This window comes from Pinus tabuliformis, chromosome J, assembly GCF_031772625.1.
Source record: "Pinus tabuliformis cultivar Carrire ecotype Pingquan chromosome J, CPIR1, whole genome shotgun sequence".
NCBI lineage: Eukaryota > Viridiplantae > Streptophyta > Pinopsida > Pinales > Pinaceae > Pinus > Pinus tabuliformis.
Genome location: NC_142295.1, coordinates 916,150,321 through 916,167,109, shown reverse-complemented (window position 1 = coordinate 916,167,109; position 16,789 = coordinate 916,150,321). Strand labels below are relative to the sequence as shown.

The 16,789-nt window shown below is 39.8% G+C and overlaps 1 protein-coding gene across 2 annotated transcripts in view; it reads right to left on the bottom strand.

Moving 5' to 3' along the window:
• The window catches only part of LOC149229731 (Spc97 / Spc98 family of spindle pole body (SBP) component), a 273,676-nt gene that overhangs the window by 81,757 nt on the left and 175,130 nt on the right, over positions 1–16,789 (bottom strand). For both annotated transcript variants that reach the window (XM_089378718.1, XM_089378717.1), the window contains exons 10-14: positions 9,399–9,490; positions 9,165–9,237; positions 8,924–9,076; positions 8,701–8,820; positions 8,533–8,586 (exon numbers count right to left, since the gene is read on the bottom strand). In XM_089378718.1, the coding sequence (XP_089234844.1) occupies positions 8,533–8,586; positions 8,701–8,820; positions 8,924–9,076; positions 9,165–9,237; positions 9,399–9,490 (492 nt within the window). The remainder of the gene's footprint in view (positions 1–8,532; positions 8,587–8,700; positions 8,821–8,923; positions 9,077–9,164; positions 9,238–9,398; positions 9,491–16,789) is intronic.

Here is a 16,789-nt window from a genome sequence, read left to right as displayed (position 1 = left end):
AAATAATCTAAAGCATTGGAATCATCCTTGACTCCATTTCTCCCAAAGGATTGGGCATTGATCCTCCATAGGTGATCACCTAAAACTAAAAGCATATTTTTCTCACCCTTCTCTCTTTCTTTCTAGGCCTAGCCTCCATAGGTGACCTAAGGCATCGTTTTTCTCACAACTCACCAATCAAAAACATTTGATCTCTTGCCCTCTACCGCGTTGTTGTGTCTCCTACAAGCCCTCCAAATTTGAGGCAATTCCGACGATGTGATCTCGAGATATTCCAAGCCCTAGATCTGAGATCAATTCTTTCCCTTGGTTTCCCATTGGCTAATGACCTCATAGGGATCATTGCATTAAAATCACTGAGAATTTATCCTTTGATCCCTTTCTCCCCTTCAATTAGGTTAAGCACACCCCAGATTGACCAACTCCACCTACTTGACCTAACTTTGGGTCCACTTGGTCCCGTGTGGTCCCACAACTTTTGGAAGATAATTTTACAAAGACCATTTGGAAACCAAGTTTTCACAAGGGTTTCTAGGACTAGGTTCCTCCTTCATAAGTCTCATTTGCAAACTCTATGCCTTGAAACTCCCTTGGCCCTATTGAAGGAAATGTAACTAGGTTCGGTCTCATAAATGTACTTTTGATATTTTTATTTATTCAAGAAAAGAAATATTATTTTTATACTATATGTCAATGAGTTTCTTGTTCATTAAAGTAGGTCTAGCACATGTTAAAGTGCTATGGGTGAGTCAAAGAGTCAAAAGAATTATGTTAAAGCCCTTAAAAGTATGTTACATTATGTATAAGAGTCAAAGAAGTCACCTCCAAGCAAAGTCAAGTCTCCTCCTAGCAAAGACACCATCGAAAGAAGAAATGGCACCATTAAAAGCATCCATTGAAGCAAAGGAAATCAAGTCGGCCTAAAGGAGGGACAATCCTCTATATATAGAGGTTGTCCACTCCTCCAAAGATAACGCAATCACCTCTAAAATCAGCGAGCTAGTGAAGTCAAAAAAAAGGTGGAAAAGTCGAGTTTAAAGAAGCCTCTAGTGCAGCGAAGGAGGAGATATAATCAAAGTATAAAGGACTATTTTAGGGTGAATTGCAATCACATGTGCAAGGAAAAGGAGGGTTGTCTGCAGTCACTACAGCAGCAACATCAAAGTTGTTCATCTCTCATCGTTTGGGCTACAAACTAGGCCTACTAGGCCTCCTATTCAAGCGAAGAAAAGAGGAGCCATATAACATCAACAAGAACTCTCACACGTGTGGGAATTAGGGCTACAGTGTTGTCGCACAAAGCCTACAACTATACATCAAGAACAAACTTTGTTGGTCAAGAGAAGGAAGGAGTATCCTTAGGTGAAGGATCTCACTAAGTACAAAAGATAAGTGTCTCTTTTAGAAGGACTACTAACAGTGGAAGAAAGAACGAAGTGTTGGGTATCGAAGTGCAGGAAGCAAGTGGACAAAGTGACTAGGAGACATAGTGTAGAGAAAAGGAAGGACTTGACTTGTGCTTGGAGAATCTTCTAGTCAAGTGTGTAGGGTTTGGCATTGATCAAGTAAGAAGCTTCAATAAGAGAAAACTTACTGAAGGGTTTTCCTCTCGAGAGAAGAGAGGTTTTGGCCCTGGTAGAGAGCCAACATCTTGTGTTCTTGTTTTATGTTTTGATAGTAGTTTGATGAAGCACACACACATGTATTAATAAGAGAAGGAGAAGATTAAGTTAACAAAGACAAATTGTAAAAATACTTCACAATTTGTTATCTAGTCTCGAAAAATCACTCTACACAAAATTGCCCTAAATTCTTCAGCAGGCCCTTCTTAGAGAGCCTTACACCTTGCTTCTCAAGCAAGCAAACCATACAATTGGGTCTCTCTTATGAATAGACCTTAAGAATCACTCCTTATCTATTCATTGATCTATCCATCTAGTGATTCCTTCTATTATACTAGGTCTCCTCCCATCGGTGGAAGTCCATAAAGAGCAAGGAGCCTTCGCTGAGGTGATAGTGGGCTATCACTCCATCATTTCCCTTGACCTAGTAGTTGTCCTTTTAGGATCCCCTCCTAGGACCCTTGCTAGTTTGAGCAGTAAACAGAACCTTTGACCAGCGTTGACTTTGGTGTTTGGAACTTTGGACTTGGTTTTACCTTCATTGATGGGTTTTTGTATCTATTTGGAAGGACGATTTGATTGCTTGTTTGACCGAGGTTTTCTGGGCATCTTTGACCAGCATTGACTGCATTTCTGAGCTAGGGTTTCCGCAGGTCAAAGTTTTACTTTGACCAGAATTTTATGGGCAGAGTTTTGGGACTGTTTTGACCAATTTTGACTGAAGGAAGGAAGCCGAAATTTCTGATGCCTTGACCAAACTTTTTGGAGCAACTTTGACCATTGACTGTTGACTGATTAGGGCAGTGTTGGCTTCTGTTGACTTTGACCAGAAATTGCAAATTTGACTTTTGACCATATTTGAGTTTTGGGGCTCATCTTTGAGGTACTGAAAAGCTGATTTGGATAGTCAAGACTTTGACCTTTGACTCATTGTTGATGCACTTGGACATTGTATCTCTCTATTGAAAATTTGATGACAATCTAATAGAAGAAGAATTTGGAAAGGGTTTCCCCCCTTGTGGGGCTTTTCCCTGGTCCTTGACCAAACTACTGTGTCTCTTTTGTTCTTGGCAGTGATTGTGTCAAGCATAGAACACTGGAGAATTAACACCCATGTTGTACAAACAGTTGATTGGCTACTTGATGTATTTGGTCAACACAAGGCCAAATGTATGTGCTTTGTGGTGAACACCTTGAGCTAGTTCATGATGGAGCCAAAGCAACTGTGTTGGGTATCAGTAAATAAAGTGCACAGGTAGTTTTTTTTTTTTTTGAATCTAGGATAATCGGTAACTAGTGAGAGTTATCCTGAACAGACCTAGGATCAAATCTAACTCGCTGCCACTATAAACCTAGGCTACATACAACAACCTGCAAGCTGCACAATAGCAGGAAACTTATGCCTCAACAAGCGCTGAGACGTCCTCTACGGGATCGCCTACTCTTCTAGCCAAGACACAACAGGTCAGATATATACTCAATGAGATTTGAACCCTCATCTCGTGGGTTTCACCCAACGAAACTGACCGCTAAACCCCATATCACTGTATGAAAGGTAGTGGGCTTGGCTCGGTTCGGTTACTACTCGCACGACATGCTACAACCTTGCTCGGGATCGAACACAAGACCAGTCCGTCATGACGAGGTCGACTTTACCACTACGCCGCCTCCACAACCTTAAGTGCACAAGTAGTTGAGAGTACAATGATGTATGGTCTAAGGTCTCTTGGAGGTGATCAAGTGAAGCTACAGGGATATATAGACTCAAATTGGGCAAGTAGTGCAAAAGCAATGTTACTTGGGAGCGGGAGCGGGAGCGGGAGCGGGAGCGGGAGCGGGGAGCGGGAGCGAAAACGGGAGCGGGAGCGACCATTTTCAGAAGCTCCCAGTTTGGGAGCGAATCCGGGAGCGATTTTTTAAAAATATATATATTTTTTATATTTTTTAATTTTTGATACATATATGTCAACAAAAACATGTAGAATGATGAAATAGACATAAAAAACATAAAAAAACATAAATTGATCATTGAACCATATCACATCAATCATCTAGAAATTATAATCGTCATCAACCATGTCCACAAGTTAGTAAAATACATATTACGACTGCAACATATTGAGTCTTATAAATCATGATTCATCAAATTCAATATTAAAGTTTCAACTTCAAGCTTTCAGAATTGAAAATTCAATAACATTTATCATCATTGATCACCAAAGTTGTACTTGTAAGCCAAGTTTAACCATTACAAGAAGTAATATCGAAGATATTTCTAAGTCCTAACTTCTAACTGTTAACATGATATGAAATGTTAAAAATTTATAAAATGAAAAATGCATAATGAGATGAAATGAAACAACTTTAGTCTTTCACAAAGCATCATATTCATAATTCACAATCATTACCAATGAGTTATAATTGCCAAGGCCCAACTTCAAACTTCAAATTTTCATTGTCACAGTGATATAATGTTTACAAAAAATATCATAATGATATGAAAGAGTCAAGAGTCAAGAGTCAAGGACTCAAAACTCAACAGTTATGAAAACTAAAGTCTAATAGAAACTAAAAAAGACAAGTAAACTGTAAATCTACATGTGGCCCTTGCCACGAGAGTCTCCAGGGGTATAAGCAGGTTGTGGTGGTCTTCTAGGAGTCTCCCGCACAGACCGACGACTAGAACTAGAACCTCCACGCGAGGGTGTCGATGGAGGTGGCGACAGCAATGGAACAAGACTCGGGCCTCGAGCACTGCTACTGGATGGTGGAGGTGGAGGTGGCATGGCTGCTGCAGCTGCTTCATTTTCATCCCTTACAAGCTCCTCTTCTAGTTCTTCAATATGTACAATGCCATCCTCCAAATTGTCGTCCTCAGGGTGATTGTCCCAAATTTTATATGTGGGATCTTCATTAGCCCGATCACAGTAATGGCTCAACAACCTCAAGTTGTAGTGCACATAAACCAAGCTTTCTGCTTGGTTTTCGTTGAGTCTGTTTCTTTTCACATTATGTATATAACTGTAGGTGCTCCAACACCTCTCTGCAGAAGAAGAATTTACAACCTGTGAAAGAACTTTTTTTGCCAATTTTGGCAAAAGTCCGTGGCCGCCATATGTTTCCCACCATGTGAGAGAATCAAATTTATCTTTGTCGTCCATTGCATGGAAGTTACCATACAAACCAATGCCACTGAAGTATCTGCCTATTTCAAGGCGCACAGCTGCACATTCCTCCCTGTCAGGCACCAACTTTTCTAATGCTTCCAGATATCCTTTAGTTACCTCTTGATCTAAATGGGGTTTGGTCCTAACCCCACCCCCTGCTGCAGGTTGGCCCAACCAAGATGTAGAGTAGTATTTTGGCGTAAGGATATACGCCAAGCAATGTAGTGGAAGGTTAAGCCTATTCACCGTTCACACACACAATCATGAATCAGTTTGTACAAGTTGGGATCTCTATTATGAACAATGTCTTTTATTTCCCCCAACATGGTATCCATTTGCTCATACACCTCGCCAATCACTGGTTTGTCTATATCTGCAAACCGAATCATGTGATAAATTGGCTTGGTGAAATCCAATACCTGTCTCACAGTTGTCCAAAACTGCCCATCAAGAGCGGCCTCCTCCACCGTTTCAAAACCTGCCATGTCAGCTACATTTGTAGCCCTTCCCTTTAACACCTGCCAATGTGGACTTGATACCATGCTAGCTAATGCCTCTCTTACCTTCAAAAGGCGCCTGAAGGTGAGGTAATAGCTACCAAATCTAGTCCTCGCAATCTTCAGCAACTCCAATCTCGAGTGACTGCGGAAAAGGCCATGGGTATTGCTATGATTTGTAATAAATTTTATCATTTGTTTTCCTTTCTTGTACAAATCACCAATCCATTGGTATTGTTCATTTTTGTTTTTGACAATATCATGCAACAGAAGGTTCAATGTGTGAACCAAACATCCAGACCAAAATATGTTCGGGTATTTATCCTCAATAATTGCTCCCGCTGCCTTACAATTAGGAGCATTATCAGTGATGACTTGGATGACATTGTATGGGCCAATACGCTCAATTGTTTCAAGTAATGCTTCTGCAATGTTGATAGCGGTCTTGAACTTGTCTGAGTAATCATGTGCAGCTAGAAAGATGGGACCACTAACAGACACAGCAAGAACACTTATCAATGGCTTGCCTTTTACATTTGTCCATCCATCAGATACAATGGACACCCCATTGTCAGTCCAAGAACTTGTCATTTTATTCAAAGAATGTGATATTTTTGCTTTTTCATGATCAAGGCCAACAGTTCTTGCCTTGTCATACCCAGGGCTCTTGTATCCTTTAGGGGCATCATTTATGGCAGAAACCATTTCGTGCCAATAAGGTGAGCGTAGAACATTGAATGGTATCCCACATGCATAGAGGAACCTGTAAACTTTTGAATCCACATCATTCCTACACCCCTCATCAAGGAAATCTGATATGGTTCTACGCCTTAAAGATGATGACCCTGTGCCTCCATGTCCATATCCACTGTCTTGGGAGGATGCTGAAGGAGTTTTTTGTGATTGTGAGCTTGGTTCAAAGAAACCCCTTGATCTTTTTGTTCTGTATTGGGCGTTCTCCTCTTCCTTTATGTATTTGGCTCTATCTGCTCTTGACACCGCTGCACAAGTTTTGATTCCTATTTGTTTCTCTCCATCCCATGGCCTTTTCCCGCAGAGGTGTCTTCTAGCACGGGTGTATGAACCTGTGTAATCAGTGTTGCAATGGGGGCAATGAAATTTAGTGGTTCCACCCCCTCTCCCTGTTTCAGCCCTGTGAACATATTTCCACAATGGAGTTTGGTCTTGTTTAGTTTTTTGAGGGTCATGTTCACCCTCCTCCACCTCCTCCTCACTGGGGTTTTCACCCATTTGACTTCCTCCGGCTTCTTCATCCACCTCTTCAATTTCAGGCCCCCTCCGTTTCCTACTCTCCACCACCATAATAACCATAAAAGGGACCAGGAAGAGGAAAATGCCAATAAATATTCCCAGGTCCATGGTGTTTGATGTTTGTAGGGTTTTGAGTCTTGAATCTGCAAATTAATTTAATTTATTGGGATTAATTAATTTAATTTAAATACATGATTTTTAAACAGTTAAACTCAAACAACTAAATTAAATCAACTAAATTAACTACCTAACCAGCTAAACTAACTAGATTACTAAGTTACTTACCTCTGCAGGCTTGCTCCTCGCTCCTTGGCAGTTGCTCCTCGCTCCTCAGCACTTGCTCTTCGCTCCAATGCTCTTGCTCCAGCTCCAAACTTGCTCAATGAAGTGATAATGAATGTTTTTTTGGCCCATTGGCCTTATAAAACAAAAATAAAAATTCTAAAATTTTTAATTTTTTCGGGTCCGGCGGATTTTTTTTCCGCCGAACCGCTCCCGGCCCGGCTCGATTCGCTCCCGGAGCGTTTTTTAATGCCCGGGAGCGATCAGGGAGCGATCGCTCCCCGATCGCTCCCGGGCATTAAAAATCGCTCCGGGAGCGCGGGAGCGATCGCTCCCTGAGTCGCTCCCTAACAGACCAGGGAGCATAAATTTTTTTACAGGAGCGCGCTCCCGAAAATCGCTCCCGTCCGGGAGCGATTTTGGGAGCGCCCTCCCGAGCCGCTCCCGCCCGAAGCGCGCTTCGGGAGCGGGTTCGAAGGGGGGGGGGGGGGGGCTCCCCCACAACACTGTGCAAAAGATAGGAAAAGCACCTCAAGGTGTTTCTTCAGCTTCGGATCAGAGATGATATCTTGGTTCAGTAAGCAGCAAACTTTAGTATCTTGGTTATATGCATTAATAGTATGATTGAATTTGTATCACATCATGTAAATCTTTTATATATTTCATATTTCATGTGTAACTCACTAATTTGTTATATTTTTTAATATATAACATATAACAGGTCCTCTGTGTCATGTTTCGGGGGGTCACTGTGTCACGCCTCAGATACTCGTATTTTCGTGTCCTCCATGTCCCGTGTATTCGTGTCATATGACATAGCTAAAACATAACAATATAAACTAACATAAGAGACTGGGCCAATCTAGTTTCACATCATTACCGATTAACAAAATGTTAAACATAGGATCACTCACTACTGCCCCAGCTGCGGTGCAGAAAACATCCAAAGCCCAACAGAGAGGATAGAATCATCAACAAAGTGAGGGTTGGATGAGGGTGATTAAATCATTATTTTTAACATTCTTCTATATTTGGATGGTACCCTATATTTGGGGGTTGGTGACACCTATTGCCACCACCTGTGTCATCCCCTAAAATTTGGAAGGAGTTTCTCTAGTTCTCCCCATAAGACATCCCCCATCCCCAAATGTCAGCCAAAACATAGACATTACCACAAAGACCAAGACCACTGGAAGGTCAGATAACCATTGAAAGAAAATGTAAACGAAAGCATAAGACTGTACAAGCTCACACTATCTGAGTAAAATGAAACAGAGCAGGCATAGACTGGAAAAGGTAGTCTTTTCAAATTTGCAACTCAACAAAAGTTAAGATGGAATGTCATAACCCACAACACTGCAAGTTATATGATTACACAAGATGCACATTAGGCAAAGCTTTCTCACAAAAAATTTAGAGACTTCAGCCATTACAACTTCAAGGATGGTATCACTAACCTGGTGAATTTCTCTCAATAAGCAAATATTATTATAAACAGAATCATTTAGAGACATCTAACACTGAGACCAAAGAATGAGCAGAAACATGAGGACTCTTGCAATTGCCGACATTATGATTTATTTTGTTCAGAAGATTTGTAAATTGACTGGTCTCATGTGAGTTTTGAGTTCACTGCAGTATCAGTGATAATGTCAATCAAAAATGAAAAGAAATTTTTGAACAAAATCCTACCTGGTCGAGGAGAAAGTAATGCTTCATAGATCGCAGTCGAGAATTAAGATCATACTGTATCACCAATAAGCAATCATCAGATTGAGAAATGCCCAGTTAGCATTATTAAATAGTTACTAAAATATACAGAAGGCACTTAATGTTCCTAATTCTTGAAACTTCTCTTACCTTTTGAGTGATAAGATTTAAAAGCTCTGCACTGGCAAAGTTGTAGGCTATGTTGACGCATTCTAGATAGGGACGGTTCTGTCCTGAATTTGTCAATTTTGCATTTTCTGCAAAGGGAACCTGTAAGCACATAGGCAAAGTTAAACTAAGATTTCAGTGAAGGTTTGTCTGAAAGAGATTTATGCTAGAAGCCTAGCAAACATCAGAGTTTCCAGGATCACACCTGAACATGATGACCACATTCTCGCAAAACATTCAAATATTTTCCAGTTGTCAAAATTGCTTCTGCTGCATTTGTAAGAAAACTTGGGATACCAGGCTTGAGGCTGTAACGTTGTTGCCAATATTTAGCATTATAATCCTGAGTGAGACTCTCCTATCAAGAATAAATGAGAGTGCAATATTTAGAACCAATCTGACCAACACAAGCATAGTTTTAAAAATATAATTTCAAAATTTTCTACCTTTTGCAGAGTCTTATTCTCGGCAATGAAAAATTCCCAGTATGGATCATCAATTACTCCCTCGTACACCCACCTGTGTTACACAAAAAATTATTTGTCTGCGAAATTTATGTCATCTTTCTTCAATGCAAACAAATATTCAAAAATGCATTTCTACAAAGACCAAATAGAAAGATTAAAATGAAATTGCTATGTGCCGTGGACTATGCTTGAGGTCCACCGTCCGCAAAGTACCTTTCTAAGATGCCAAGGTATGGAGCACATGCATGTTGTGTGAGTTTCTCGAGTAAGGACCTTGCAGCATTGTCACCAGCCATAGCTGCTGCCTTGCATTTAAAAAGAAAAAAGATTAGCCTTCTTAGACAAATCCATAAAGAGATAGCCTCTTTTCTAAAGAACTTCAGCATTGTCACCTGCCATGGCTGCTGCCTTGCATTTACAAAAAAAAAAGAGAGAAAGATTAGCCGTTCCAAAAGATTTCCAAAGACGTAGTTTCTTTTCTAAAGAACTTGTTCTTAGAAGCCCAGCCTCTCGCTTTGAATCAAGTACTCTCCAAATGCTTTTTCTCCTAGCTACCCAGTCTTTACTGAATACTACCCTGTATAACTTATCCATTACAAGGTGCTTATTTTCAAGCATTGATAACGAAACCAATCCGGTGACTTACGTTGAGATTCACAAATGAAAACAGGGAATTGAATGGAACCAAACCAAACCCAAATTCCACAGTAACTCAATCACCAAGTACGCTAGAGAGAGATAACATTGGTGCACTAGAGGAAGGGAGAGAGAGATAGATGCCCAAGTACAAGCACACTACACAAGAAATGCAAAGTACACATAAAAGAAGATCACAATAGATTCATAAACACATTATAAGAGAGATCCAGAAGGTCAGAAGATGAGATGATACAAATGAGAGTTGAGGATTACTGAAATTTGAGCCAACAGATCCAGTTTGCTAGGATGGCCTTAGCCAGAATTAGAAATACATAAACAATACATATGAAATTATGAATGGCCCATGGTCACATGTATACATTACATCAATAACACTAACACCCCTTTTAAGTTGAACAGGGGGGGTGCAGAGAAGTCATTACTTCACTCTCTTAAGGTTGAGAAGAGGGCCATCATCCTCCATGTCACACTACAAAATGCCCATCAAGATTATCAACAACCGAAACTAAGCTCTAGAGAGATTTCAATGTGGGATGTGTTAGATGTTATAGTTTGGCAAGGACATCAAAAACCTATGAAATGGCATGTGATGGAGAACACTCCTGATAGTGCTCAAATGCGATAGCAAGGAACTCAACTACATCAAATTTGTCTAGAAAATATTCAACTAGGCAAAAAGGGAATGAGGTGTAGATTATTTATCCTAATAGCAACCAGATGGACCATCAAGCAACTCTACGGTGACAATAGTAATGAATGACAACTTAGATATAGGCTTTGACCTATCCAAAGGAAGAGTAACTAGTGTAGGGAAATCATGCAAAGTGTGACCATCATCTCTAAGTAATGGAGTCAATTTATCAAGAGCATCCTGAATAGATGACAAATCATCGGCAACATGAGCACTAAATGAACAACTGACAAGAGCATCATCATCTACAACATCAAGATTGGATGAGCAAATGACAAGAGTTTCTTGAAAAAGTTACGAGACATCTACATTAGAAAGATTGGATTAGTCATCAATGGGTCCACATCAACCATAGGAGTTTACGTAGATATTGTAGGAGTACTTGAAGTAGTCATAGAAGTAGGAAGAGGACCAACATCATAAAGCAAATCAAATGGAGCAATTAGAACATGGTGGGAAACATCTAGAAGAGGAAATGAACGGTGATGGGAAGAAGCATGATTTGTGGAAGCTTGCTAAAATCCATCTAAAGAATCTTCTAAAAAAATTAATCTGAAAGATCTTAGAAAACCATGACTAGGAACCTCATCAAAAAATAGCCTCTTTGTATTCAACCACCATGTAAGTGGCCAGATCATGGAATCTAGAACATGTCAATGAGTTTGCCTTTCATTATGAGCATGGGCCCACGTACTAGATCCAAAATTCTATAATGCGAAATAAAAGGTTTGTTTTCAATTGCCATACTGTTTCTCAAAAGGAGTCACACCTATTGCAGCACAAGTATGTGTCCTATTGATGATATGGGTTGCACAAACAATTGACTAAACTTTTGAAGGTTTATGACAAAAAAAAGGAGAAAATAATAATATTTTATTATAAAGATTAGAAAAGGGTTAAATCTCATTTTGATAAACATAAATTCGAGTCTAATTTAGAATTGAAGGAAGGAAGATTTCCAGAAACTACATATAACTATGCCTCGGTGCTATTTAGAATTAAAGGGTCTATTGCAGGAAAAGATGTCACTGTCGCTAGCTTGCCAGCCAAAAATAAAAATTATATAAAACCTAAAATCACAAACCAATTAGTGATTCTCGAGTCAAATATATTTGATAATTTTGATTGTTTTAACAACAAAATATATGACATAACCAATTTACAATTAAACGTTGGAGATTATACATTCGTATCACAATTCTCAGTTCAAACCCTATGGAACAATCAAGGTGACATTATTTTAGGTTCACCCTGGATGGAAACCCTTGGTTCCTTCATCTTGCATACAAGAAATAAGTTTTTGACATTTTCTTACAAAACGGAAAAAATAATACTACAGGATGTCACCGTGAAGCCAAATTCAATAACAACAAAAGATATCCAAGATATTTCAAAAGTAATTTTTCAAAAAGGTAAAAAAGTATTACAAAATATGCCAAATGAAATTGACAAAATCACTACTGATAGAAATGAAGAAGCCTTGCGACTTAAGGATCATAGCAAAAAATTACTAACACAAATTAAAAAGCTTAAGAAGGACAATAAGTCATTAAAATACAAGTTATAACATTGTATTCAACAGGAAGTATCGAAGTTGCCAGTCGCAACATGCCTAGTTGAAGATAAAGAAACAAATACCGAACCAGTCAATAGCAGAACTCAAGAAGAGGATCAATCAGTTGAAGGCAAAACACACTCACATGTTACAATCCAAATGATGAAAATTCCAAACGAAGATTATGTACCTAATTCAACAACCCTAGTACCAAAAGGATATCAAAAAATTTCCACAGCTAATAAGGGAAAGTCAAACCAAAAAAGTTCCCTATCGACATCCGAATCATGAGAGTAGACAACTCAACCAAGATACGTATCGGGACCATTCAAAACAGGAACAACAAACTGATGTTCTAAAGAATTTTTATGTAACCTCAATCCAGTACTATGATAGCAATTCGCTAAAAAATTCCAGTGATCAAAATATTCCACAGAAGATTAATCTAGGATGGTTTGATTCCTTCGCAGTGCGACAGTTTTGTTTCTCACTTAGAAGATCATATCAACTTGTATCAACGAAGATGACAATGTCAAGACGAGAAGATATTCGAAATCGAAAAAGAGATCAAGCCTTTTGCATCAACAAGATTTGAGGACAAATCTTTTTGAAGAGGAAGGCAATGTTATGAATAAAATATATTAAATATAAATAATGATGATAATTGTAATAATAATTAGTTAATTAGTAATTAGTGTTGAAGAGGCATGTCTAAATGGGACATGACTTCCCATGAAGAGACACCTACCTAGTATATAAGCAGGCCCCTCACTCTCATTTGTAATATCATTCTTACTCATACATTTAATATATAGTCTTGTATCTCAATGGAGATCTACTTATTCCAAGTCTTCTGGAATATTTAACTTGAAGAACGAACTTTGTTCATTCCATACATCCTCATGGATCTCCAAATAGATTGAAGATGCCTGTAAACCATTTGCAAGGGCTAGAATGATGACATAGACCCTCCCTCTACAACAGGAGAGATCCTTTGGACCCTAGAACATCTGCAAGTGTAAGGTGCAAGTGTGGAGCCGGCCGGGCATGGTGAAACAGGTGCATCATCCTCATCCAAAAGGTGGAATATGAGAAATCCATAAGCGTTGTTGGGGATCCATGAAGTAATCTTTGTTATGTTAGAGGGCCAGGGCTCTCAATGCTCAACCTACAAGTGCCAATGTGGCCCTTTGGAGGGCTACGACCCCATATAAGGAGACCAAGCCCCAAATGGAGATCCACCTACAATCTTGCATAAGATCCAATGCGTCCCCCTTGCCCTCCAATACAACAAATCATTAGAATAATCAAGTAAAAGAGCTTACAAGTCATGGAATCACTAGGGCATTTCATGGTGGCATGCCCTTCCATAGTGGGCTTTGGCATGTACAAGTGTCTCCAAGCTCAATAGGGGGTAACCAAGGACCCTATTAGGTGGTTTCAACCCCTAAAGGGGGTGACATGTCCATTGTACATTCCTCAAATGGTGAGTGGCAATGATATAATAATGGATCAAGGTGGGGATCAGGGGAAATCATCCAGACCATATGTCATGGTTCACAAGTAGCTACAATAAGAGAAGCCAACACTTGGGTATGTGAGTGTAGGAGGGAATAAATCGTGGTACATGAGTTGCCCCGGCCTTTGTTTTTGCACCCTTCTTCATATGACTTTTTCCTTTCATTCATTTTTCTTAACAACTACTCGAGGCTCCAGGGAAAGAGAGCATGATGTGCAATATGTAGCAGTGGATACCCCCTTAAGGTGGGTCGATTCATCCCCCACCAGGGTTTGCGACAGTCATGGGTTCCTTAATGATAGAGGGGGCTCATCTAGGGCCCATAGGAACTAGGGTGATGGCCATGGATACGGGGTAGAGCTCATGTTTGGCTTTTGCCCACGTGTTAAATTTGTATGTCCCAGCCATCTTTCACATTTTGTAGTACATTTTCTATTCAAAGTAGCCAAATTATGCCTTTTGTTTTCTTTTTGGCTGCATCAACCTTTGGGGCATCATTCCAGGCCCGACCCAAAGCGTTGGCAAGGGGAGGGGGAGGCTAACCCTATGTGTACCCAGTGGACACATGTGGACCTAGATGGGAAAATAGATGAATGGGGTTAAAATGAGTGGAAGGGGAGTGATGTAGGTGGTATCAGGAAGCGAGACCACACAACCAAAATCAGGATTTCCCATGTAGTGCCAACCCTAAAGCCAATGGTCAGTAAAGGAGATCCCACAGGACTAAGATACAAGGGTAACCACAAAATCGGACAGTAGAGACAAATAAAAACCTAACCAACTCTTTCCGTCGAATCCCCCTACCAATCCATGCCCAAAAGTGTCCATGACAAGTAAGGAAAATTACTCAATTATACTAATGAAAAGCCATACCTTTGGGGTCGAGATGCCCACCATCAAACATACATTCATGACAAGTGGTCGAGGGACCACATAGCTGGCTTAGATGGCAAAGACGATGGCACATTGAGCTGTCTGGTGGCTGCAAGGGGCTTTTGACTGTCCGCTGAGGACCACCTAAGAGAAAAAATTTCTCCTATATACACTACCCACAGATGGTGGGTAACAAGCCTAATTGGAAGGCTGCAATTATCTTGAAAGGAAGGAGCCGAGACCTTCTCTTATTCTGAGCATAAGTGCATTTCAAAGGATGTGAAATTGAAGCCTCAACCACCAAGAAAAGGGAACTGAGATTCCTACTTTAATTTTGTGCATGAAAGAGACCTAGATCAAATTGATTGGAGGCACATTAGGCCTATCCTGGAAGGGTAATCATCAAGCTACAGTCACCTTGTTCAAGACATAATTCGCAGACCTGTGGAGTGACATAGAAGACAAGAACTTGTGGTATAGGATCCACGAAGTTGTGAAAGTTCTACAGGGATGAGATTGAGAACCACTATTTTGAGCATATATATACTCAGTCTGAGCCTAAACAACAGCGAGCCAACCTTGGAACCTTCTCTCTTGTCATTGAAAGTGTCAACAAGGATATCTCCTTGGAATCAGTGCAAGAAAAGTTTTGTTGGTGACAGCCTATCATTGAAGTCTTCAAAGTTTGCCAACGTCCTAATAATAGAAGACTTTAACAAATTGTCACATCTTGGGAAAGGGATATCGTTGCATCTATAGCAGTCAGTTCTTTGGGACCTGTGCATCACAAATTTGTAAGCAGAAGAGCAGTAGCATCCTGAAGCAATTTGAAGAAGAAGCAGTTTAAAGGTAGCCTTACCTCAAGTAAGTATTGATCTTTCAATTTTATGTCTAAAGCATCCAATATGTCTTCATTCTGCAAGGAGAGCAACAAGCTCGATGGAACCTCTAACTACCAAGGGTGGAAGAAGAGGATTGACCTTATTCTCCTTGAGAATGATGTCATGGATTATGTAAAAGGCAATGTTACAGAACCAAATAAGAAGGATGCCAATGAATGGAACAAGTATTTCAAGAATGAGATAAGAGCTCAAAGGATCTTGTTTGAATCAATCAAAGATCATCTAATACCATTTGTGGCAGAGCTAAACAAGGCCAAGGACATCTATGACAGATTGAACAAGTTGTACTCAGTGAGCACCTCAGGTCAGAAAATTGCCTTGAGAAGCAGATTGTACAAGATAAGGATATCATTTGAAGAAGACATTGCAACCCATCTTGTGAAGATGTCTCAATTAAGAGATCAATTGCATGCCCTTGGTGAGACAATTTCTGATTCAGAAATGACAACATGTGTTCTCAATGCTCTGCCTCCAGAGTGGAATTCGTTTGTGACCAGCATATATTCGAGAAAGGAGACTTCCAACTTCGATGAACTTTGGTCTCAATGTGTAATGGAAGAATCCCAATTGAAGGCCAAGGAGGAAACTGATCCTCTTGGAAAATCTCAAGCATATGCAGCAAGAATGAAGACATTGAGTAAAGGAAAATTTGGAAGGTCTCGTCATCCAAAGAAGAAGCATGATATGTCAAATATAAGATGCTTCGAATGTAATGAGCTTGGTCACTTCAGAAGGGATTGCCTGAAACTCTCAAAGGAATCTAATCAAAAGAAAGGTACAAAAAGGAAAGATGGAGCACATGCAACTGAAGAAGTCAAGGAACCTGAGAAGAAGAACTCGAAGGAAGAAGATCTTGGGGATCTCTTCTTCTGAAGCTACTCCATCTTGATGATATATGTACAGTTAGAGTAGGGCATGTAGCTGCATTGGTAGAATGCATGGCATCATGGTTTGTAGCATGTAGCATTTGAAGATTTCATTTATATGTTTTGGCAGTCATCTAGCAGGTACTGAAATTATGTTGCAAGCTGAATAATGATGTGAAAGGATCATTTAAGGATCCCCCTTAGTGATGTCATGGAGTGATTTCTTCATCTTGGGAAAAACGACCATGATGATATCAATGTAATTGTCTACTCTCTCTGTTTTAGAGCAGGCTTCTTAGAAGCTTGTTGGTTCAGTTTCAGCATGATAGATCTCATCTTGGAGATGAGGAACAGTTTAGAAAAAAGCTAGATGATTGGCTGAGGTATGGAATTCGATGAAGTTGATGTTCTGCTAAAAACTCTGATGATGATGATTGAAGGAAGAACCATGATGTTGATGAAGACAATGACAGTTGTAAAATGTAACTAGGTTTGGTCTTCATAATGACATTGTAACTGTGATTTTGTAAATGATGTA